The sequence below is a fragment of the Neoarius graeffei genome, chromosome 1 (genome assembly GCF_027579695.1).
Source record: "Neoarius graeffei isolate fNeoGra1 chromosome 1, fNeoGra1.pri, whole genome shotgun sequence".
NCBI lineage: Eukaryota > Metazoa > Chordata > Actinopteri > Siluriformes > Ariidae > Neoarius > Neoarius graeffei.
In genome coordinates, this window is record NC_083569.1 from 54,847,195 (window position 1) to 54,874,313 (window position 27,119).

General features: G+C 39.7%; 1 protein-coding gene across 1 annotated transcript in view; it reads right to left on the reverse strand.

Annotated features, from left to right (window-relative positions):
- Nucleotides 1–27,119, reverse strand: part of LOC132887957 (collagen alpha-1(XXV) chain) — a 344,762-nt gene that overhangs the window by 92,117 nt on the left and 225,526 nt on the right. Inside the window, exons 6-10 of the mRNA XM_060923795.1 lie at nt 23,318–23,344; nt 13,329–13,355; nt 6,040–6,111; nt 4,573–4,689; nt 2,257–2,292 (exon numbers count right to left, since the gene is read on the reverse strand). Coding sequence (XP_060779778.1) covers nt 2,257–2,292; nt 4,573–4,689; nt 6,040–6,111; nt 13,329–13,355; nt 23,318–23,344 — 279 coding nt within the window. The remainder of the gene's footprint in view (nt 1–2,256; nt 2,293–4,572; nt 4,690–6,039; nt 6,112–13,328; nt 13,356–23,317; nt 23,345–27,119) is intronic.

The following is a 27,119-nucleotide window of genomic DNA, read 5'->3' on the forward strand; positions in this document are numbered from 1 at the left end:
GCATTATCTTTGTATTGTAGATTGGCCTCAGAGGTGACTAGAAAACTGTGAAGTCTACATGAACTGGGTTTGGGGCTTATTTGATTTCAAAACTTAGCTTTGTGCTTGTCTTACTGACACTAATGAGATAACACTGATAATTATACCTCGTAAACCTTTTTTTTTTTTAATTCTCATTCACACGGTGGTGTAGTGGTTAGCGCTGTCGCCTCACAGCAAGAAGGTCCTGGGTTCGAGCCCCAGGGCTGGCGAGGGCCTTTCTGTGCGGAGTTTGCATGTTCTCCCCGTGTCCGCGTGGGTTTCCTCCGGGTGCTCCGGTTTCCCCCACAGTCCAAAGACATGCAGGTTAGGTTAACTGGTGACTCTAAATTGACCGTAGGTGTGAGTGTGAATGGTTGTCTGTGTCTATGTGTCAGCCCTGTGATGACCTGGCGACTTGTCCAGGGTGTACCCCGCCTTTCGCCCGTAGTCAGCTGGGATAGGCTCCAGCTTGCCTGCGACCCTGTAGAAGGATAAAGCGGCTAGAGATAATGAGATGAGATGAATTCTCATTCACCAACTCCCACCCACCAGTCATGTCACCGCTATCATATGTCAGCTACCCACGGCAAGCCAAGAAGTCAAGAAGCCTTTATTTGTCATCAGTAAACTCAAGCACAGACTTAAGCACACAGTGAAATTTAAGCCCTGCATTTAAGCCAACTGAAGCAGTGAACACACACATGCACACACAAGTAAGCAATGAGCACACACACACATACCCAGAGCAGTGGGCAGCTATGCTACAGCAACCCAGGGAGCAGTGGGGGGTTAGATGCCTTGCTCAGGGGCACTTCAGCCCAAGGCCACCCCATGTTAACCTAACCGCATGTCTTTGGACTGTAGGGGAAACCAGGGCACCCGGAGGAGAACATGTAAACTCCACACAGAAAGGCCCCCGTCGGCTGCTGGGCTCAAACCCAGAACCTTCTTGCTGTGAAGCGATAGTGCTAACCACTACACCACCGTGCCACCCAGAGGGTGAAGACCATCACTTGCTTCGTCCAAGACACTTGAAGCCATCCAGCAGAATCTTTTTGAACTCATGCTTCTTCATGGGGTGGTGTAACACACTTGGAGGAAAATGTTAACCACCCAATTCTGCTTGCCTAAGCCTACAGATGCCCACTATTAGCTAGTATCACTGTGGTTGACAGAGGGGAGAGAGAGTATACCACCCCTTCTACCAAGACAGCATGACCAGATTCCTGGTCATGGATGGCTATGGCATCTTTGGGTTTTGAGCTCACAATCAAGTTGCACCACTTTGAAGCCCAACATATTGTTTTAGAGAGTCAGGTATTGTTAGGAGATTTACTGGAATTAATGAGAAATTTTTCTAAATGTTGTTTCTTAATACATATGGCTTAAGATGTAACTTGTTGTACAACTGCTGTCCTGAACTCCTCACTGTTTTATGTTAGTTATATTAGTTAGTTATGTTCTGTTTTGCTTTCATAGATTTCTATTGGTTTACTTTGTTCCCTGAATGCCTTATTGTGTCAACACAAACACATTTTACTACAGAAATCATAAATTAATCTTCCATAAATGGAAACAATCTTTATTTACTATACAGTCTAGGCTTTTCAGTTCTTACTCTGTCTTACTGTTATTCATTCATGGTGCTTCAGAGGTGGCTAAAGGTGTTTGAGCAAGTGGTAACTACATGAAAAATGCCAGTGAAATGGTTTTTAATATCCAGGGCAGACAAATCTAGCATTTTCCAATTGGTTAGTCATGCTAATCATGTAGAAGGCAGTGGGGACTCAGTAGTTAAGGATTTAGGCGATAGAATGGAAGAGCTCAAATCTGCCACTGCTAGGTCCTTGACATGGCCCTTCTCCCTAAATGTTTCAGTTATATCCCATCTCAATTGTAAGTTGTGTTGAATAAAATTGTCAAACGAATTAATGAATGTAAATGGATTATTTGACACTGTATGAAGTATCTGTGTAATAAAACTATGCAATTGGTCATTAATTAATGCCTTCCATTAGGTAGTCTGCTGTTTCATCCGTCTCTTTTCATAGCATTACTCCCTATTTGTGTGTTATGTCACATTACAGGTGTTTCTTCAAAGTGAAATGTGTAATGAGATGTAGTAATGTTGTTCACAATTAGTATTACAAGTAATAAATTAGTAATTAAAGCAGTGCTTCTCACTGAATAAAAGGGTATCTCTAGTATGTAAGATGTACTGGAAAAGATGCTTACCACAGGGCCGAGCTCGCCTGGGGCTCCTGGGTCACCCTGTGATACAGAAAAACAAACAAACATCATCTCTAATTCTACAAGGGCTTAATGTTTTATAATGCAGTATTAGGTTTGAGTCATAGTCGGTAAAAGAATACTATAATTAAATAGTATTGGCTGGCTTTTTTTTTTGGTATATCAGATATATTCCATTCAGCTAGCATGATACTGAATGAGTCAAAGACGAGTTCAATATCACACCACACTGTAAAAAAAAAAAATGTGCTGTTTTGAATTAAAAAAGTGAGTAACCTGGTTGCCTTAAAATTTTGAGTTCATTAAAACTCATATAGTAAGTTAGCATAATGAGGCAATCAAGTTGCATTGTGTTAACTTACTATATGAGTTTCAACAAACTTGAAATTTTAAGGCAACCAGGTTAATCACTTTTTTTAAGTTAACGCAACAAATTATTTTTTACAGTGTAACTGAATGGAATATATCTGATATACCATGAAAAGAAAGCCAGCCAACATTATTATTATTATTATTATTATTATTATTATTATTATTATTATACATACATATTCCTTTCGGGTGTTCAATGCATCTTTCTCTGTCAAAATTCTCTCAAAATCTTCCATATTTAACAAAGTAAACCTGATGGCCATGTTTGTTTACAAATTGTCACAGTTGCTCGTTATCGCGGAAGTTTTATGTCTCCGACGTGTGATGTCATGTTGTCTTGACAACCATGCAATATCATCAACCATATTCAATGCTCATTCTACATTGAGTAGAGTGATGTAATACACATAGGATAAGCGATATGCTAACAATACTGCATGCTATCAAACCAAATGAATGAAACCCGCTAGAAGGGAATAGAACACGTTTTTATTCCATTGAAAAAGTGTCCTGTATGTATAACAATGCAAAATACGAGGGTAAGTCAAAAAGTTCTAAGACAAATTGAAAAAAATCTTTTATTTATGAAAATAACAAAGCTGTTTCTCTACATATCCTCCATTTAAGTCTAAACACTTCTGCTAGCGGTGTTTCCATTGGAGAATTCCTTCTTTGTAGAATTCTGGGGGATGTCTTTCACACCTTTTGAAATTATAACATCTGTCTTAGAACTTTTTGACTTAACCTCGTATTTGATGTGCCAAAGTAGTAATTTTTATACAGGAATAGCTATGCCACATACAGCTATATACTCTGTCATATAAAGAGTAAAAGTGAAAATCTAAATACAGTATATGGCCAGAAATCACACCAATATGTCCTTTTTTAAACACTCTATTCCAGATTTAGGCCCCCCTTTTCTGTTATAATAACCTCCACTCTTCTAGGAAAGCTTTCCACTAGATTTTGATTTCCATTCAGCCACAAGAGCATTAGTAACATCAGGCACTAATGCTGGGCAGCAAGGCCTGAGATGCATACAGTGTTCTACCGTAGATCATCCGCAAGGTGTTCAGTGGAGTTGAGGTGCGGGCTCTGTGCAGGCCATTCGAGTTCTTCCAGATCAACCTTGACAAACCATGTCTTCATGGAGCTCGCTTTGTACACAGGGACATTGTCATGCTGGAACATGTTTGGGCCTTTAAGTTCCAGTGACAGGAAACTGTAATGCTGTGGCATATAAAGACATCCTCGACAATTGTGTACTTCCAACTTTGTGACAACAGTTTGGGGAAGAACTACATATGGGTGTGATGGTCAGGTGCCCACAAAATTTTGGCCATATGGTGTATATATCATTGTTTTGCTAATGTTTTGAAAACAGAGGAATAAAACTGAGGAAACAGAGAATATATATATATATATATATATATATATATATATATATATATATATATATATATATATATATAAACTGGCTATTTCTGGATTTCTACTTCATTTTCTGTCATGAGTAACTGGAAAGACTGAGAACAATATAATGATCCTGTCTGGAGTGAAGCAATATTTAATGTTTTATATGCTTGCCACAAATCAATGAAAAATAACACATCAGTTTGAGGCCTTTAGAACATTTTATAATGGTATATAATTGATATATTTTGTCTTTTTCTTCTCTCCTCTTTTCATCTTTCTCAGAATGTACATAAATTAACACACTGTCCCACTGACAGAATTACACACATGGAAAGAGTTATGTTTAGTGGAAAGCAAAAGTAATATCTATCAGTTGCTGGGGTACAGGCAGATTGTTGGAAGCAGGAACATTTTTGAGATAGGGTTGAGCATGTTGTGGGTTATGGTGTGTTTGTTGCACCCTGCCTCAAGGTACATCTTCTAGCAAGATTCTCTGAAGCAGGAAACACTCACGGGTAACCCTGGAGCTCCCCTGGGACCATCCTTCCCTGTGTCTCCTGGGGGTCCCCTGGGACCAGGAGGACCTGGAGGTCCTGGGGGGCCTGGAGGGCCTGCTTGGCCCTGATCACCCTGAAGAACAAAATAAAGAACAAGCAAGATAATATTTGTAATGAAGTCAGAGTGCGAGATAGCATTCAGTAGGAATAGAGATAATTCCAGTGAATGAATAAAAAGGCAATGAAAATAGCTATCATGAAGATGGATTATGAATCACAGAGTAGTTTAAATCAACTAAGTACACTATAAGACAGCACACATGATGTTAGCCTTCTGTTTTAATCCGTTGATTTAAGGCTGTGGTATACAGTCCTGCTTTGAAAATTTCTTGCTGGAATTTTTAATATATAACTGCTTTTAAAGATTTCCAAATTTCCATATTAGTCTGTAAGATATTTGGGTTTAATTACAGAGCACTGGAAAGATTTCTTTTTAATATTCTTGTACACAGTGCACTAAATTTTATGCACTATTTAGTTTAACATGGCCTCAAGAAGAAAAGGGACCTCATATGATAATGGGTGCGCATGATTTACTTCAATCATGCTCTCAATTTATTATTTCTATTTCTATATTTCAAAAATCATGTCCATGTTTTGGTTAATCTGTATACTCCTCAGAAGATAACATGCTGACAATTTAGTTGAATGAATAACCTGACCAAGCAGCTGGGCTACAGCTCAGGTCCAAGTCTCCAGTATATGTAGAGAGAAATTCAGTAATTAAAGTATAATTTTCACTGGGATGCATTACAGAGATATATGAATAGCACTTACATCCCATGACATTATGGCGAGCAAGCAAATTAATTTCACTGTTAGACACAATGCTCCCAGAAGCTCAGTGGGCATGTTATCTTCAGAGAAGGGCACAAATTATCCAAAACCTGGGCACAATTTTATTAAATCTAGAACTGAGAATGGTAAGTCTTGATTTAGTATTTCATGGCCTTGTTAAACTAAATCATGTGCACAATTTAGTACATCATTCACATGAAATAAAAATATATTTTGTGGCCTCTCCAGGGCTCTGTATTTAATATATCAATGCAGTCGCTCTTTATTAAATGGAACACTTTGTGTTTCATGATAGTCTCTTTGCTTAACATGCATTGATAGTTCATCTGGGAGAAATGCACATAATTTTTTATTGACCTCTTGTATAAAATAAATCTTTGGAAGTTCTCTTTTTTCTGCCATTAAAGGACATTAAAGTGACTTACGGTACGATTAATGAATTCCTTTGTAAACAGTTTCATGCAAATCAAAAATAAACGAGTCCTAGCTATAACATTCCACTACATGCTTAGAATGATTGCTACTTATGACTGCATATGTTTCGTTGGCCAGGCAGAACCAGAAGAATGGAGATGAAGGGAAAAACAGTGGACTACTAAGAGAGAAGAGTGAGGTCAAGCACTACCTTAATGAGCCGACGCTTAATGAGCTGCTGATCAGCAGAAAGAAAGCCATGATTGATCTTAGGGAAGACCATCTGAGCAGGAGTGAGAGGTCAAGAGGTCGGAGGTCAGAGGTGGAAGAGGTTGGAGAGGAGATAGTTGGATGAAGTCCCAGAAGAAGGAGAAAGTGGAAGAAATAAAAAAGCATAAAAATAGGTTAGATCAAGTAGTTGAGACAGAGGACCAAGTTCAGTGCCTTCAAGCATGAGGAGAAATCCACACTTTTCTGTAGTGGAGGTTTCGGAAGTCTGGACTATATTTGACCCCAGAGGTCTCAGTTACCACCTCAGGGGTAGTGAGACACCCACTTAAGAGCTCATCAGCCCCAGGAAAAATGTCAATTTCTTCTCACTGAACGCACTGTCATCACAGTAATGCTTAGTGCTAAGCCAGACCCCAGGAGCTGCACACACTGAAGTGATAGGGTTTTTTTTATGGTCATTTATACAAATGTATAAATATGAGGGAATATAGATATCTTTTAACATTTACAAGCATTAAAAAGTACACTGGAGAGAAAGAGAAAGAGAGATCTGTGGTAAAACATGGGCATCCACTCACATAGTTACTCTCCAGACCATATCTTGGTTAATAAATCTGAATCCTGTGGGCTTTTTTTTTTTTTATAACCAACACTGGTAAGTCCATCATCCTGATTCTGGCCCTATACAGCAGTGGTTCTCAACATTTTTCTGGATTGCATATGATAATCAGTTTGTAGAGGAAGCTTATAGGCCTTAACTAGTGACTAACCATGTATAGCAGCATGGGCATGGCTGAGTTTTGGCTATGGATGGAGTGAGGACTCAGGGTTGAACCGGCAGCAATTATTTTCACCTATGCGTTGTTAGAACGGTGGTCTAATTTATATGATTTATTTTAAAGAGAAGAGCATAAATGGAGCTTATGGAACACAGCGTGGATGTGAACTTGAACTACAGACAAGCAGTGAACTAGTTTGCGTGGTTTTGATTCTCTTTAAGTTAATGGAAGTGCATTAGCTATAAATAAAGACTATAAAAAAAGACGAAACTCTGTAAAGTGTTCTCCAGTGAAGCATACACACCAAGTTCGGCACGATGAAAGTTTGGAATTTGGCTATCTTGTGTTATTTTTAGCTTAACATTTGGTATTACAAACATGTGCAACCCATTGCTCCTATCAACTATTACTTTATCAACTTTTGTGAATGGTACTAAAACGTCTTGTTTTACACTGTGATTTAAATAAGAAAAAAATAACAATAATGCAGTACCTACAAAACAAGCAGAATGTAATAGCAAAGATGATGCTACTGAAATTTCCCTTTGAAGTTATTCATTTGTTCATTTATTAATGCATTTACTAATACTAACTTGCTACTAGGATAAGTGGCCCAGCTATGAATTAGAGAGTCTTATTGGTGAAGAGTGTTGTTGGCCTTTACCAATGTTTAGCAGTCTTTAGCGGGATTTCTAACAAAGCAGCCATTTGAAGAAAATGAACCTGACTGCTAATATACTACTAGTATATCTATCTGTTCGACATGTTTTATAACAAGAAATCAATAACAAACTCAGTTTCTTAAAAAGCACTTTCATGCTGCAGGCTTGAGAATCGCTGCTATACAGTATACAGAAAGGAGCTCCTTTCATTGGAGCTTTCATCAGTTGGACTTGATTGATGAAATCAAGTTGTTCTTCAGTTGTTATCTGGTCTCAGGTGACAAATAAACAGTGTGAGGGTCTGTTATCTCAGTGTGTGCACCATGGAATCTGGCTGAGCAACTGCGCCACCCGAACAAACCTTTACAGTCAGGATTTGATTGCTGTGTAATGCAGCCATGGAGGGAACACCAGGAAGTCCCTAGGGACAAAACGGCATAACAAAAACAACAACCACACGGCATGATAACATGGATTGTATACACCACTGCACAAGTCTACTGAGTATGTAGCACTGTGTCAAATTCATGGGTAGCAGTCAAGACATATTGGCATATGGCTGGTTGAGGCGCATTTAAACTAAAATATCTTTTTAACTGATTAATAAAATCAGTTCAATAATAATAAGTCCCAGACTTTCCATGTCTGGTATATGGCTCTGTATCTGTCCATCTGTTTTGTGTGACAATTTAAATGTTTTTAATGGTTTAAATGTTTATTTACAAGGAAATGATTTTCCAGGGAAAATGTGACCATACTGTATATTGTGTGTGTGTATATATATATATATATATATATATATATATATATATATATATATATATATATATATATATATATAAATTCCAGCAATTAGTTGTTGAGTGGTTTTTAAATGGTTGTCATAAAAACATGGGAAAATACCATGTTTATGGGATATTCTATCCTACCATGTTTGGGAAGTAACTGAAAAGGCATAGGTCATTTAAAAGAGTAAAACTCAGGAAATAGCTGTCTACTGTTTCAGTGCATAAGTGAAGAAGATACTCTTTCAAACAAAATTATAATAAATCTAGATAATGAGACGTTACTATAGAATGAGTTACTAATAACAACAGACATTCTGAGCATTAAACTGGGAGCAAGCACAAGAGGATCACTGAGAGATCCTCTGACAGAAATACTGCCTCGGCCTTTTGAGTTATGTAGCGCTCCACTAAACCTGGAGTGTTGCCTTTGCTTCATTCTGTTAGTTTTACAGTAAGCTTGATCAATTTGCCTGGAGTCAGTGGGACTTTGCACTGATCCCACTACATTTTATAAGAAGGCTGTGGCTAATATAAGCTGGGTTTATGTAACATTAGTTTGGCCACAGGGTTGCACCATCAACCTCACTGTAACTGTCCCTGTGTTACAGTCAATAATGCCCTTAGCAGCAGGAAGAAAAAAAAAATGTCTGATACGAGTTAACCAAAGAAAAGTTCGGTTTTAACTTTTCACTTTCAGTTTTCTCCTTAAACAAGGAAAAGACTTGACTTTTAACAACACGTGAGACGTTGATTTTACTTTATCTGATTTGTTTTATTATAGGGCTGTTGTTCTTATCCTTGTTTTATGACTTTTAATTTATTTTATTTATCGTTTCTAATTATTATGTCTTGTATTTATTATGTTTTTTTTATTTATTCTGTTGTACAGCACTTTGGTCCACTGTGGTTGTTTTTTAAAGTGCTTTATAAATAAAGCTGGATTGGATTGGAAAAGAAGCTTCACAATGTCTCACTAGATTAGTTTCAAACTTGATATAGAGCTTTACAGTCCTGACAATTCCACGACATACATTAACAATTAATATGGTTGATGGAGAATCTTAATTATTAGCAAATAGTTTATTTTTGACTGATACCTAGTGTTGCTGTGAAGTTCATGGCTTTTTCTGAGCTCAAATGCAATGATAAGAACCTGAAATGAACTTTACATCAATGATGACATTACACCTATAATCTGAACTAACATGGATTTATTTGACATTTTTCCATTTTCTTTGACTAAGCCAGTTCAATAAAAAAAATCTAAAATATCCAACTCCTTTAACCACAGTGTTTATGCCCAGTTTAACATCACTCGTTACAAACACATTTAAGATGTTCTGTGTGCATTTAGGCTGTGTGCAGCAGCCAGTGCTGGAGTTAATGTCCCTTCTACTTATCTTCATCTTATTTTTTGTCCTCCGTTGCACTGAGAGACAAAAGTGTAGTTGCCATAAAATGATTATCTATATTTCAGTGCAGATGGTTTCAATAAATTTAAATAAGTGTATTGATTGAATCCTGAAGGTGGCTCGATATACTTGGCTTGTCATGTATTTAACAAACCTCATCAGCTTGATTTTAAATCAGTTTATTTTTAAAGACATCTTGGCTTCTGAATCATAGCATGCAAAACTCTTTGTCCTGGAATAGCTTTTCAGATCTTTAAAATTGAATAATGCTTCTGACATTTGCGGAGAGATTGCATACTGGATAAGTCCCAAGATCTCAACTCCACTGCAGTAAAGCAGCTCATCTTGAGTTGTACATGTGCAGAACTACACAAAATAGAGCTACCAGGGCTTTCTAGTTCTGAAAGAAAAGCCAAAGTACATTTGTCATGACTCTGAAAGTTCAGTAGGGAACTGTATAAAGTACACACCTCTTGGCAATGACAGAACTAAACAAATGTTGCCAGGCAAAACAAACCTCAACTGGCAGTACTTATTTTATACCTACTATATATGTTGATAATGGTAATATTTCTCAATCATCAGCTATCAAGTTATAGTCCTATAAAAATCCATGACCTTGAGTTTGACATTTCAAAGTCATTCAAGGTCAAAGGTCATGGTGCCAAATGAAAGCCCATATGGCACTTCTTATAAGTTGATAATGGTAAATATTGGTCTACCATCAACCGTTTTCAAGTTACAGCCCTCTAAAAATCCGTGACCTTGAGTTTGACCTTTGGTCAAAGATCATGGTGCCAAATGAAAGGCCATATGGGAGTTCCTATATGCTCACAATAGTAAACATTCTGGTGACCTTGACCTTCACCTTGGCCCGATTACTGCCCAAAATTTAATCAGGTAATCTACGGATCATTGCTCACCTACCCTGAAAATTTTAAGTCAATCGGTGCAACCGTCTAGATGCTAGATTGCTAACAGACAGACACACAAACAAACCGCCCTGATTCCAATACCACACCCCGCTTACTCTGTCGCGGGCACGATAATAATTGATTCAAATTTGATTCAACATGTACTATTCACTAGTGGTTGCATTATTTGCTGCTGCTCTTTGAACTTATAACACCTACTAATAATGTGAGTTGATGTTTGATGGATGGGTGCTCCTGACACTGGCATATGTGGCACAATGGGTGGAACAGCCATCCCATTTTTTTATGCTTGCTATACAAACCAAGATCATCACTTCATCTGAAAATGAAAACTCATGTACCATGTTAAAAGGTTTGGTCAAAATAACTAAAGTAGTAAACTCATCTCATTGCCTCTAGCCGCTTTATCCTGTTCTACAGGGTCGCAGGCAAGCTGGAGCCTATCCCAGCTGACTACGGGCGAAAGGCGGGGTACACCCTGGACAAGTCGCCAGGTCATCACAGGGCTGACACATAGACACAGACAACCATTCACACTCACATTCACACCTACGGTCAATTTAGAGTCACCAGTTAACCTAACCTGCATGTCTTTGGACTGTGGGGGAAACCGGAGCACCCGGAGGAAACCCATGCGGACACGGGGAGAACATGCAAACTCCACACAGAAAGGCCCTCGCCAGCCACGGGGCTCGAACCCGGACCTTCTTGCTGTGAGGCGACAGCGCTAACCACTACACCACCGTGCCGCCCGGGAAGTAGTAAACTAAGCTACAATTTTACAATCTTTATTACTTCTAAATTTCATTGCATAACGTAAATCACATATTTGTTATACCTAACAAGTACATTAAATACTTCTCTATTTGATAGGAATTTAGAGGAATATTGTTACTTCTATTTACTTGTATTTCCATACACTTCTGAATATTGGTTTCCTATTCCTTTATATCTCTGATTAGGCATTTTCTTTCATATTTTCTTTATATCTATCTACATAGACAGCTCAGTACAGAAGCCTGTTTTTGCCACTTGTAAAAATAAAATGATTTCCATTGTCAAGATGATGACTCTCTCATAATTATGAATTAGTATCTCATCATAATGAGGGTTTCTTGACATTATGATTCACAGAGAAGTAGCCTGCACAGTGTGTTTTTGCTGGGAGCTTCATCAGACAGAAGTACCTTGGGTATTTAATACTCATGTCATATAAATATTGGATAAGTGTAGTTTAGCTTGTGAAATGTAAATCATTCACATTATCCATCATTTTATTATCCAAATACTTCATTATACAATTAAAAACTATATGACGCAGAACACAACTTACTAAAAGCTTCTGTCTGCGCAGCAGCTCATGGTAAATGCAAGAAGTGGGTTTTGTGGTTAGAGTAAAAATCTAATTTGCAATGAACAGCAGACTGGCAGAGCCTCAAAGTGGTACACAGTAAACCACAATCAGGACGTTGGTATGGTATGGGTCTGCTTTTACGCAACTCAGGGACATAAGTGACAGTGTCACATGTGATGAAGATTTTTGGTATTGGGTTGATGGCTATGTTCTGTCTCCACAAATTAACCTCAACGTGCATCTGCACTTCTTCTTTTGGCTGCTCCCATTAGGGGTCGCCACAGGAGATCATCATGATCCACATATTTGATTTGGCATAAGTTTTTTTTTTTAAACCAGATGCCCTTCCTGACGCAACCCTCTCTGATCTATCTTGGGACCAGCACTAAGTATGCACTGGCTTGTGCAACCCCAGTGGCTGAGTATTTTTACCTAATTTGCATGTCTTTGAACCGTAGGAGGAAACCGGAGCACCTCGAGGAAACCCACACAGACACGGGGAGAACATGCAAACTCCATAAACTCCATACACAAAGGCCCCCGTCAGCCGTGAAGTTTGAACCCAGAACCTTCTTGTGACAGTGCTCACCATTACACCAGCATGCACCCACACACTGGGGCAAATTAATTAGAGACAATTTTAGTGCCTGGTCCCCTTCCTGAGTCTATCCAAAACATTGATGGTTATAAAGAAAACATAGTGAGTAATAGAGAGTAGGAGAAGAGCAGGCATGTAATGCAATAAAGACAGATATACTTAATAAGTTGGTCACAGTCAGAGGAATCCCTGCAAGCAGATATTGGAATGAGATATCTGAGTGATTTATTCAATAATTTGCCAGCTGTGGCAAAGCATGGACTTCATAATCATTCTTTAAGAGGTGTGAATTTATCAAAATGTCAAACAACTAGGATGGAAATAATTATGTTCTTCCATTGAGCTCTTAGTCTTCGTTGCTCATATGTCACTGTGAAGCAGAAAAGCTTCAGCTATATCAAATTACAATAAACTCAGTCACATTTGTTTTTGTTCCAGGCATTCTTCCTCAGTTGAGGGCAGTCAGTCCCGCAGAAGCAATCAGAAGGCATTGACCTTCCTTAATGGCTACCTCAGGTGTTTATAGTTCAACCCTCCAGTGCCTGCTTCACTTATAGCTTTGTTGCGCTTGGAAAGCTTAAGTATGCACTGTCCATTATTAAAACAAACAAACAAACAAACAAACAAACAAACAAACATGCATCTGAAACATTTCATGCACTTAATATTCCTGAGATAACACAGAGTTATCAACACATCAAAAAAAAAAAGAAGAAGTGCATGCTATAGAAAATCACATACCCGCGGTCCCTGGTCTCCTTGATCTCCCTATAAAAGAAAAGAAAAGCAAAGGGAGAATACAATCAGGTAACATCATACATACAAATGGACAGAGAAACTGGAAGAGGAGTACCACCAAGACATTATTCAAAATACACTGATGAGGAAAGCTAATATCTGCAGCGTCAAGAATTCATTGCAGCTGAGGGAAAACGTGCTTATCATAACAGAGAGTGATGTCGACAGGGGTTTGAAAGGAGGGCTGATGTGAAGTGCGAGTTGAAAAGGGAAAGTGTATATGTGAGGGGGTCCGAATTTGTCTTATTGTGGTTGAAAACACAACCACCTTACTTAGGATACAGGTTTATTCTCTATCCGAGCTTCTCAAAGGTATATCTGTATATCAGCCAGCATGAGACTGCTATTATATTAATGATTGCTATTATATTATATGTTAATATTAATCAACATTAAAAGGTGTAGAGGTTAGAAAGTCTTGACCATACATAATGTGACTGCTGTGTTCTAACGTTTTCATTCATTATTCCAAATATGTTGAGATGAGATGAGCATGGGCATTGTACTATCTATACTACTAAAGGAAGGCTGTCTGTCTCTCTGTCTGTTCACCTATGCAAATCGACACGGCTGGAAGTACATACTCCATACTGTGCACATGGATTGGTGACACCCCAGAGGGGCCCAAGGCAACATTTTCAGTTTACCAAAACATGGGATTAGTGCTAATCCAATGTAGCGGAGTTGGTTGTGGTTCCCTAAATTTCCCCACTAAAGAGGGTTCTCCCCCCTAAATCTGTGTGCGTTTTTTTTTTTTATACTTTCCCATGCCTCTGGTGTACAGAGCAGGGGGCAGGGGGCGTGGCATAGGTCCGCCCCCACGGTGGACCTTCTTAAGTTGTGCGATTACCCTCCACTCTGTCTTTCTTGCTACTGGCCAGTGTCAGAGGAGCTGTGACGCGGTTTGCTCGCTCCGTGCCTGATTTTGTTTTTTCTCATCTCATCTCATTATCTCTAGCCGCTTTATCCTGTTCTACAGGGTCGCAGGCAAGCTGGAGCCTATCCCAGCTGACTACGGGCGAAAGGCGGGGTACACCCTGGACAAGTCGCCAGGTCATCACAGGGCTGACACATAGACACAGACAACCGTTCACACTCACATTCACACCTACGGTCAATTTAGAGTCACCAGTTAACCTAACCTGCATGTCTTTGGACTGTGGAGGAAACCGGAGCACCCGGAGGAAACCCACGCGGACACGGGGAGAACATGCAAACTCCACACAGAAAGGCCCTCGCCGGCCACGGGGCTCGAACCCGGACCTTCTTGCTGTGAGGCGACAGTGCTAACCACTACACCACCGTGCCACCCCGATTTTGTGTTTTGTTTTCTTTAATGTATCAGAGCAATAAAGTACAACAGACCCAGACTGGTTGTGGCGTTTCTGTAAATCACACAACGCAGAGAGAGAAAGAGAGAGAGAGGAAGAGAAGCGGAGTCAACCTTAACTGTTACACCAACACATTATCATTTCCCATAGGCTACATGCTAGCACTAACACACTGCGCACAGCCTTGGCGAGGAATTCCCTCCCCCACTCGCCTGAGAGTTTTGATTGTACGGGACCTCGCAATCAGCGCTCCTCGCTGGAGACTTCCACTAGGGCTGAGTCTACATCTCGTCAGTGACGACGGGCAATAACTTCTACGTCTCCTCTCTCCCACGGGCAATAACTGCTAGTTTTATTAATTACAGTAAGCAGTGTGGAATATGTTGGTCAATGAGTCTCACATAACTTCACTCAGTTAATTATGCTTTCTTACTGCTATACACAAGCATAGGAACATGATATGCGAGACTGAGACATGTCTGTTCCATGCCTACAGAAAGAAGCCTTCCACTAAGTACCAGTAGAAGTGTGCTAGGATAAAGCTCTCTGTACGTGAGAACAGTTAAAAAGAAACTTTTTTAATCTCTGCCATATTTTCCCATCATTTTAGGTCCCTTTTTTCATTTTTAGGGACAAAATTGTTCGAAATCGGTCCAGTATTGAATTAGAACAGTATAACTGGCAACCGCAAAACAGCTACATGATGTAATCCTACAGGGCAAACATCTACATCATAGTGAACTGCTTGTTTCACCACTGACAGACTCATAATGTTATTATAAGTGTCTGACAACATGGAAAGGATCTCTACAGAGATACGCCTGTGTCTGTTTAGATCAATAACTCTAAAGAAACTGTAGAAAATGACTGTTTCTACACTCATTGTTTTACCTTTCTCTTCTTCCAGTCTCTGACGCATTCAGTGCCTGTAGTTGATTATTGCACGGGGCTGTTTTCTGATGCTTACAAAAGGGATCCTTTCCAGATTGTCAGACACTCATTCATATTGTCATCTCATCTCATTATCTGTAGCCGCTTTATTCTGTTCTACAGGGTCGCAGGCAAGCTGGAGCCTATCCCAGCTGACTACGGGCGAAAGGCAGGGTACACCCTGGACAAGTCGCCAGGTCATCACAGGGCTGACACATAGACACAGACAACCATTCACACTCACATTCACACCTACGGTCAATTTAGAGTCACCAGTTAACCTAACCTGCATGTCTTTGGACTGTGGGGGAAACCGGAGCACCCGGAGGAAACCCACGCAGACACGGGGAGAACATGCAAACTCCACACAGAAAGACCCTCGCTGGCCATGGGGCTCGAACCCGGACCTTCTTGCTGTGAGGCGACAGCGCTAACCACTACACCACCGTGCCACCCTCATATTGTCATAATCAGCTAAATATTTTGGCATTAATTTGTAAATAGACTAATTTCCAAATTCTGCATGACTTCTCAGTGTGAGTGTGAATGGTTGTCTGTGTGTGTCAGCCCTGTGATGACCTGGCGACTTGTCCAGGGTGTACCCCGCCTTTCGCCTGTAGTCAGCTGGGATAGGCTCCAGCTTGCCTGCGACCCTGTAGGACAGGATAAGTGGCTACAGATAATGGATGGATGGATGGATGGATGGATGGATGCATGGATGCGTGACTTCTCCTTTTTTAAACAGCCCTGTGTGATAATTGCACTGAACGGGGCGCTGCATCAGAGAAGAAGAATAAGGAAGACAAGAAAGCTAAAACAATGACTCTAGAAGCAGTCATTTTCGACAGTTTCTTTACAGTGACTGAGGTAAACAGATACAGGTGCATCTCCGTAGGGATGCTTTCCAAATTGCAATAACATTTTGAGCCTGTCAGTGGTGAAAACAAGTTGTTTACTTTGATGCAGCTGCTTGCCCCATAGGATTATATTGTATAATCATTTTGCATTTGCCAGTTACAGCATTCTAACTTAATATTGGACTGATTTCAATAATTTTTGTCTCTAGAAAAAATATGGATCCAAAAAGATGTGAAAATAGGGCCCAGGTAATAAATAAATAAATAAATAAATAAATCCCAAAGTTTCCCTTTAAGGCTGAAGTATAATTCCACAGATGCAGTCAGCGCACGGTTCGTTCACGGTGCACATGACGCAAATTTCGTGATGCGCACAATCCAAGCTGAACGCATGCTGAACGTGCACAAGCCCACACAGACTATCCACTGCAGCACACAAATTTTGAACTTGTGCACATTCAGCATGCGTTCAGCTTGGACTGAGCACATCATGAAAATTGTGTCACGCGCACCATGCACGAACCGTGCACTGATCACGCTTGTGGAAGTATAGTTCAGCCTTAAAGGGAAACTTTGGAACTTGTGCACGTTGACTGTGTATGTTGGTGAAACTGAGTATTCAGTAATACAAAGATCCAGTTGTAGTAGTTGTGCACAAGTGTTGAGCTTGTGCGTGGACGCATCCGCAGCAGCAGAAAACTGAGTATACTTTGGAGAAACCCATGCACACATTCATGTCTGCGTTGTGTGAAGCAGCATTCGCAGAAGTATACTTCAGCCCTTAGAGTGTGATCATAGAATTATTTATGAATGGTTTATATTTAAATAATTTTGGCTGGTGTTGAGTGGTATATCAGATATATTTCATTCAGCTAGCTTGATACTGAATGAGTCAAAGACGAGTTCAATATCATGCTAGCTGAATGGAATATATCTGATATACCATGAAGCCGGTGTAGCGTTCATCAGTAGCGTTAGTGAATGCTAGCAAAGCAGTCAAACCAAAGCTATTGAGAGCAAGTAACACAGACTAACGACCGAGAAACTAAGATTTCTGTCTCCAGACTACTTCCACACACACTCGCTACAGTATTTTTCACATATACTTAAGTATTCATTTCCCTATGTGATTTACTGAGTTACTCTTAAAATCAACATTGACAACTATACACAACAGAGTGACCTGGCAGCCAAAATTCTCTCTAAATCTTCTGTATTTAACAAAGCAAACCTTGTGGCCATGTTTGTTTACAAACTGTTACAGTCGCTTGCTAGCGCGGAAATATTATGTCTCTGATGTGTCTCTTTTCCAGCTTTTCGATGTCCATTGGTATGTTTTTCTCTTGTAAATGTGTGTGAAGAATATCTAATGATGTTTTGGGAGCCTTTCAGGCATTCAACGCGTCCTTCTCTTTCCTGGCGAAGAAAGAACTGCTTCTGCGCATGCACAGCAGAAAAGTTTCTCATTGGATATTCGCATCATCTCCAATGTGTGACATGTTGTCTTGACAACCATGCAATATCGTAAACCATATTCAATGCTCATTCTTCATTGGGTAGACTGGTGTAATACATGTAGGATAACCGATATGCTAACAATATTGCATGCTGTCAAACCAAATGGATGAAACCTGCTAGAAGGGAATAGAATACATGTTTTTATCTCATCTCGTCTCTCATCTCATTATCTCTAGCTGCTTTATCCTGTTCTACAGGGTCGCAAGCAAGCTGGAGCCTATCCCAGCTGACTACGGGCGAAAGGCGGGGTACACCCTGGACAAGTCGCCAGGTCATCACAGGGCTGACACATAGACACAGACAACCATTCACACCTACGGTCAATTTAGAGTCACCAGTTAACCTAACCTGCATGTCTTTGGACTGTGGGGGAAACCGGAGCACCCGGAGGAAACCCATGCGGACACGGGGAGAACATGCAAACTCCGCACAGAAAGGACCTCACCGGCCACGGGGCTCGAACCCGGACCTTCTTGCTGTGAGGCGACAGTGCTAACCACTACACCACTGTGCCGCTACATGTTTTTATTCCATGGAAAAAGTGTCCTGTATGTATAATAATTATATATATGTACTAGATACTAGTATATGAGTAAGACTGGCGATGGGCAATATACTGAGTCATTTAAACATTTCATCTACTCAAAACAAGAATTATCCACTTTACATGTGAATGGACTTTTCCTTACTGATAGTCTTGAATACGACCTAAACATAGTCCTGAAATTCCTTCACAACATCAGTAGCCAGTTTCACTCACTTAACTTTGGTGGTACACATTTAGTTTGGGTGAAGTATGTGCTTTATGATAAAGTGATGTATTCATCTGTATTTTATGCTGGGATCAGTGCTCTTATTCTGTTTTGGTTTGTCAGTCTAGAGGTTGTAAAACTGGGGCTTTTGTGTGACAAAGCAACAAAGAATACCAAAGCTGATGCGAACAAACTATATCTGAAGTTTCTGATCAGCAGAAGTGGTAACTGATTTTAACAGGTAGGTGGGTAGGTGCATACATGTCAACCTATACAGATTGTCCGGAAATTATACGGATTTTAGCTCATTTCAAGGGCGTATGGGCGTATAAACAAAGTCTTACGGATTTTCAGTATTTTCTGACCTAAATTTATTTTGTGTATCTTACTTGAACATCGTCAGCTGATCGTCGCAAAAACATACAAAAGCTCGATTTATAGACAAAGAACAGCGTGTATGCAGGGGCAGATAACCCAGACTATGTGAAACCGGATGTTTATTCCTCTAGCCTCGTGCAGTATTGCGACTGCAAGACTTCGCTCATTCCGGTCATGCGCACAATCTGCATTTAAACCCGCCAAACGGTCATTGTTCGAACGATTTTCTCATTGTGCAGAGTGACATTGTTTACACCTGAGAGATTTTGAATAGCGTCTGCTGAGTGAAAGAATGGGAACACCGATAAAGAAAATGAGATACAGCAGGCGGTATCTTCCTGAATGGAAGGAGACTTTTAATGGCGTCATTGTTCAGGCGAAAAATGAGGAGTACGCGCACTGCACAGTTTGTGTGCGAGATATAAAAGTTGCGGCGTCTGGAGTTTACGACGTGAGGGAACACATGAGGTCCAAACTACATCAGCGAAATTTGCACCAGAAACAGAATCAGCCGCACATGACGATGTTTGCAAAGCCTAAGACCGATGATCAACCAACAAGTGTAATAAGAGCAGAAGTTACAATCTGTAATTTTATTGCTCAGCACAATTTGCCGCTAGCCGTTGCGGACCACCTGACAGAACTGTTGCCGCGAATTTGCACGGACAGTACGATTGCGAAATCTATCAGCTGTAGGCGCACCAAAACAACGCAAATAATCAAAAAGAGCTTGGCCCCCGAAGCTACACTACCGATCATCCAGCACTGCCGGACGTCACGATTTTCCTTGATGATCGACGAATCCAAGGACAAAAAGACGGACAAGCGACTGGCCGTTTTGGTGTGGATCTTCGACATAAACAGAAGGGCGAAGTCAAGAATCATAGACATGCCCGTGTGCAATATCGGCACGAGCGAGGTGATTTTCGACACGCTGGACGAAGTTCTCAGGCAAGTTATATTTACTTATTTATTTATTAAGTTTGGTGCGATTCAAAGGCTATAAGGATTTTATGTTGATTTTATGGATTTCTTCTTCTGATACTACAGGTGGATGCCCAAAGGGGTTGACATGTATGATAGGTGTATGTTTTAAAGGTGCAATCTGTAACAATGTGGCCAACTGGCAAATTCATATTCCACATTCCAAACAAATAGGGGGCAGTATATCACCAGAAAGTTTGGGTGTACACCTCAATCATTAGAAACAAGGAAATGTACAGTCCCTCTTCCCCCTTTCGCCCAAACACATCACCACCACTCTCAGAGAATTATCACTCATTGAGTATAGTGTAAAGTTATTTTTCATTCACTACTGGGTTCATACAATCTAACTTTAGAGTCATCAGTTATATAAAAAAGCCATCTACTAACTAATAGCAGGGCAAGAATATGCAAAATTCAACCAAACTGTTGAAACTTAGAGCTGGTCTAGATAACACTGCTATCTTATAATTTTCATGCGTGCTGTCAGCCCATGATTTACATTATATCTTGCTTAGTTCAGTTTTTAGCGAGAAAACCTCCACAGTAACTCATGAGAACGCAACAGCTTGTGACACAACAGATATGTCACCTTTTTTAATTTAAATAATGCAACTGATTAAGCAGAATGGCTATGACTCAATAAAATATTTTCAATCATTTTTTTCCCCAATCCCTTCTGTAAAGACACCTTGGGATTGTGAAAGGCGCTATAGAAATGTAACTTATTACTATTATTATTAAAATAACCACATAGCTGAATGTTTTTGAATGATATATTTGGTTTAATAATCAAGCCAAAAACCGGAGTGCCAGGTAACCTTTATGAGAATGTGCTCTCGTAATTGCCAGATCTTCTAAAACGCCACTAAAAAAATATACCCGTCCTTCTATGAATCTGTAACTTTTAAAATCACACAAAGTGTATACACTCAGTCCAAAATTTAAATTTTAATGTCCGAGAATGTGAGCGGAGGCTCTATAATTCAGTCTTACACTGTTATTTCGTGTTTGGCACTGCGATTCAGTTTCTCCCGGTAGGGTCCCTTTTCCTTATCTTTCCCCAACTCCAAAAATACAGCATACTGACACACATAATGGTAACCGCAAATCCACATTTCAGTGCCTGCATTCCAGTAGTTTCTGTGAATTGCAGTGACCCATTTGCTTCTCTTTCCTTTAGTTTTCATCAGTCTGAGCTCAGAAGTTAACGTGTATGTAGTCGCCAGTGATGTGCGACTTCTTCATCTCTCATTTTGGGCTGGAGGCAGACTGGACACGACAATGACTCACTATCACCTCCTGAGGTGCAAAGTGGTATTACAAGATGGATGGATAGTATGTCCTATCTCGGGGCTAGCTGGTTAGCATGCTAACTTCAGCTGATATATCTGCAATGCAATACATAGATGTCTTTGACATAACATCAGAGCTGTTACTTCTTCACATTCTGTTGACAATCTTAGTTCATTTTTAAAAATGTTTTAAACAAACAAAAAAAAATCTTACAAATAGCACCTTTAAGGGCTCTTTCCCCATAAAAGATTTAAGTTTTCATAGGAAAAGCTTCAGAATTTTGTCCTTTCTGGATTTGTGGTAATATAACAGTACAGCAATGTGTGAAGCATTGTTCATTGAGTCAATAAATTGGTAAGAGTTGGCAAAACGCTGTGGTATAAGATGAATAAAACATGTTGGACTGTAACAACCAACCCATTTTTATTTTCTTCTAATAGCAAGTCCCATTGTGTTTTATTCCTTATTATCACCCAATTTTCTTACAATATATTTATAGCCAATTTCTACACCATCAGCTTTTTCTCCCCTAAAACATAATCGGCTCCTGTTATTCTGTTTCCCACCCAGAGTCCACTTGGACTCCCAGCTATGGCATCAGCAGGTTTTAAAATTGCAACACCACTTTAAAATTATGTTGAAAATGTGGTACTTGGTGCAGCCATTTAAATTTTTGCACTTTGTAAACTTGATCAAGCAATTAATCAGACTGAAACTAACTGTTCAATTGGTGCAAGTGGCTACAGAAGCCTATATGAGCACTGACAGCAGCAAATCTCAAAATAATGTAGAATGTAATACAACAATTTGAACAGTGCTGCGCTTTGCAGTGCCGTCCATGCTGCCAAATTTCAAAATGTTATACAGTCTAACAAAGCACTGTATGAAGTTGCACTAAGAAACTGAATCCAATGTAGGAAACCACCATTACTAATCCCTAATTGGTATACAGTGTGCACACTTTATCGTACGCACTGTGACTAAATGAAAAAGACTGTAATTTATCATAGGTTATCCACATGGCTTACAAACTGACAGTATGTGGCGCTCCATGCTATGCAATGTTATTGAGCTGGAAGAGCTACACAGAGTGGTTTGCATTGGACTTGAGGGGTTTGTGGTCAATGGATTTCAACAAATGCTAAATGGCAGTGAGTGGGCTGAGACAAGAGCTGATCCCCCCCCAATTTAGCAGCTGTCCATTATCCACTTCTTGGAGACAATTCCTTAAACCCAAAATTTCCCGCCGCATGTCCAGATTCGAAGGCATGTTTATGCATCTTCTCATGATGCTTCTCAAGTAATTATACGGGTTCAGAGAATCATGATGGAAAGCTAGTTAATCTTTTACATTTTTCTTTCTCATCTCTGCCTCAGCAACACAGCCTTATTGAAGACCTCCCATTGTTGTGGAAAAGTTACAAATTAAAGGATTAAAGGATTCACTGTTCTCTTCACCATATCACCTAAATATGCAAGAATATTAGCAGCAATTCATGAAGAAGTGTTAGCTGAGGAAACTTCACATATCTGCAGGATTTTATTTTTTCCACATTTAGCTTCACTACACATTAATCACATGGTCCATTGAGTAAAGAGTGTGGTAACATCTCAGGCCTGCCTCTAGTGATTTTCTAGTGTTTTATAGTGGGATGCTTGGTGATGTACTTGGTGAAATGTTAAAATCATTTGAGTTAGGGCCTTGTGTTAAGCCAATAACGCAGTTGGCTAAATATTTCTGAATGCCAGAGAGCATCTAATTTGAGCCGCTTTGTGTTGGCATCTAAATATACTGGTCTAATCAGAAAGAAGATGAAGACATAATGCATAGATTGATGAGAATAGGAGTGGCAACTGAGTGCAAATGCTATGAAAAGGATGCTTACCTTCTCACCTTTCAGACCGGGTGGACCCTGCCGGGGATTGAGAAAAAATGTTAGGGTTTGCAATCTCAAGATCTTTGCAAAACATTTTACCACAAATTTGTATCAACACAAAAACCCATAATCAGTTTTCCCCTCCTTCACCTGAAACCTGCACACAGTGAGTAATGTTGATAGCTCACAGCTCTAGGGTTTCTGGTTTGATCCAGAGCTTGATTATTATCTCTGTGGAGTTCTACGTACAACCCCGATTCCAAAAAAGTTGGGACAAAGTACAAATTGTAAATAAAAACAGAATGCAATGATGTGGAAATTTCAAAATTCCACATTTTATTCAGAATAGAACATAGATGACATATCAAATGTTTAAACTGAGAAAATGTATCATTTAAAGAGAAAAATTAGGTGATTTTAAATTTCATGACAACAACACATCTCAAAAAAGTTGGGACAAGGCCATGTTTACCACTGAGAGACATCCCCTTTTCTCTTTACAACAGTCTGTAAACGTCTGGGGACTGAGGAGACAAGTTGCTCAAGTTTAGGGATAGGAATGTTAACCCATTCTTGTCTAATGTAGGATTCTAGTTGCTCAACTATCTTAGGTCTTTTTTGTCGTATCTTCCGTTTTATGATGCGCCAAATGTTTTCTATGGGTGAAAGATCTGGACTGCAGGCTGGCCAGTTCAGTACCCGGACCCTTCTTCTACGCAGCCATGATGCTGTAATTGATGCAGTATGTGGTTTGGCATTGTCATGTTGGAAAATGCAAGGTCTTCCCTGAAAGAGACGTCGTCTGGATGGGAGCATATGTTGCTCTAGAACCTGGATATACCTTTCAGCATTGATGGTGTCTTTCCAGATGTGTAAGCTGCCCATGCCACACGCACTAATGCAACCCCATACCATCAGAGATGCAGGCTTCTGAACTGAGCGCTGATAACAACTTGGGTCATCCTTCTCCTCTTTAGTCCGAATGACACCACGTCCCTGATTTCCATAAAGAACTTCTAATTTTGATTCGTCTGACCACAGAACAGTTTTCTGCTTTGCCACAGTCCATTTTAAATGAGCCTTGGCCCAGAGAAGACGTCTGCGCTTCTGGATCATGTTTAGATACGGCTTCTTCTTTGAACTATAGAGTTTTAGCTGGCAATGGCGGATGGCACGGTGAATTGTGTTCACAGATAATGTTCTCTGGAAATATTCCTGAGCCCATTTTGTGATTTCCAATACAGAAGCATGCCTGTATGTGATGCAGTGCCGTCTAAGGGCCCGAAGATCACGGGCACCCAGTATGGTTTTCCGGCTTTGACCCTTACGCACAGAGATTCTTCCAGATTCTCTGAATCTTTTGATGATATTATGCACTGTAGATGATGATATGTTCAAACTCTTTGCAATTTTACACTGTCGAACTCCTTTCTGATATTGCTCCACTATTTGTCGGTGCAGAATTAGGGGGATTGGTGATCCTCTTCCCATCTTTACTTCTGAGAGCCGCTGCCACTCCAAGATGCTCTTTTTATACCCAGTCATGTTAATGACCTATTGCCAATTGACGTAATGAGTTGCAATTTGGTCCTCCAGCTGTTCCTTTTTTGTACCTTTAACTTTTCCAGCCTCTTATTGCCCCTGTCCCAACTTTTTTGAGATGTGTTGCTGTCATGAAATTTCAAATAAGCCAATATTTGTCATGAGATTTCAAAATGTCTCACTTTCGACATTTGATATGTTGTCTATGTTCTATTGTGAATACAATATTAGTTTTTGAGATTTGTAAATTATTGCATTCCGTTTTTATTTACAATTTGTACTTTGTCCCAACCTTTTTGGAATCGGGGTTGTACATATTGACATGCCTCTGGGTTTTTTGTTTTCTTTCCATAGTCACTCTGACCAGGATAAAGTGATTACAGAAGATGGTAGAGGTTATGATTCCTGTTGTCCCTTTTTTATACTACCAATACACATCATACTACATATACAAGTACTAATATGGTGATTGTTAATGTTAACAAGCGCTATGCCACAGTAATGTGACCTGTCATTCAGAAAAAAATACAGCTCCTGGTCACATCTCAACCTGCTGTTCTCTGAGCCTCCTCTGTCACATTAAACTGAGATTTTTATTTGCACTCACTAATTACAACAGCTCACAGGTCTCCTGTGCCAATTAATGGCTTCTGATGAAATTATATTCCTTCTATCATTTTGTATTTGATTAAACATCGATAGCTCTCATATAATCCTGGACACCTGGAATTTCTTTGAACTGGATTTCATTTACTCGTCCGAAGTGTCTGTGCTGTTCTGCAGACTGAATGGCTTTACATTTTGGTGCGGAGGTGGAGATGATCCATTTCTTTCTTTTTCCCCCATTTCGTGGTGAGAATGGCTGTGAGGAGGAAAGCACAAACACATGCGGCTGTGTGCTGTTGTGTTCAGACTAAAAGGTTTGATGCAGAGGAAGTGATGGCGCAGCCAGACACCTGCTATCCTCTATAGCTTTCCTTCCTCCAGGGTTTCTCTGAGTCAGCTGATGTGTTAGATGACAGCCCAAACCCTACAGGATTATCTATTAGCTCTTTACAATGTTTTTCACGAAAAGAGTAGGAAATTGTCGTTTGCTAATTTAACGGGGTCAATAACCATATTAAAAGCTATTATCCTGTTATAAATACTCATGCCTGCATCATGACATGTACCCAATTAATTTCAATTAAAGGAGAAGACCTCTGAATAGTGTCTCATTGTTATTTGTAAGGGCAAGCTTTTCTTGGCATTTGACATTTTCCTCTTAAAACACAGCGTGTTACTTTTACCTAAGTCGCTTCACCCTGAGTTTGACATTTCGTGGATCATTTCCAGCTAATACTATGTCTGGGGCTGTTGCTTTCATTCCTCAACACTAAGCAGGTCTCCCATTGAGAGAGAGAGAAGGTGAGAAAAGAAGCATATACATGATGTTAACCTCTATCTGGGCTATATCAGACCTTGTCAAGTTCATGAGCACAGATGTCCATCAGAGATAGGAGGAGGTATTCACATTAAATCTGTTACCCTTGAGTGTTAAACAAATACGTAATAGCTGCCGTGTCCATGGAGGAACAGCTCTCTTATTTGTCCTCTTCTAAATTGTATATTGATCTAATTGTGGGTTATTCTAAAAGGGTGAAGCATAAAAACCTGACTGTTGAAAGAAAAAAATGTCCTGTTGTATAAAGAATTTGAGAAACAGATAATAAATTGTGAGCTGTTATCTCTATCTGCTGTATGAAATGTGTTAACTGTAATTATCTCATTGTGCAAACCACAAAAGCCAGTGAAGCTACCTAATGAATAAAGATACAGTGAATACACTAGATATAAATGTAGAACGTAAAGAATGTGGCTCTGATCATTAACTCTTTACCCCTTAATGACGACCCCATGTATATCCTATAATGACGACATATGACGCCTTGTCTAAAACCTTGTCTTTAGACTTTTTTTCCTGTAAATATGTTCTAAGGGTTGTAAACTGAATGCCTTTCTTCTACCCCACCAGAAGGTTGTGCTATTTTGTGACATTTGCAACTGAATACATTTTGTGCAAATAAAGCAAACACTTTCGTTTCAGTAAAATAATATGTAAATATGAAGTCTCATCATATGCAGTACAGAAGATTCAGAAGCCTCATATTAGTTGACTTCTTGATTAACTCACACACACACACACACACACACACACACACACACACACACACACACACACACACACACATCTGCGAGAGGAATTTCCCTCAAGAGTAGCACAGACCAT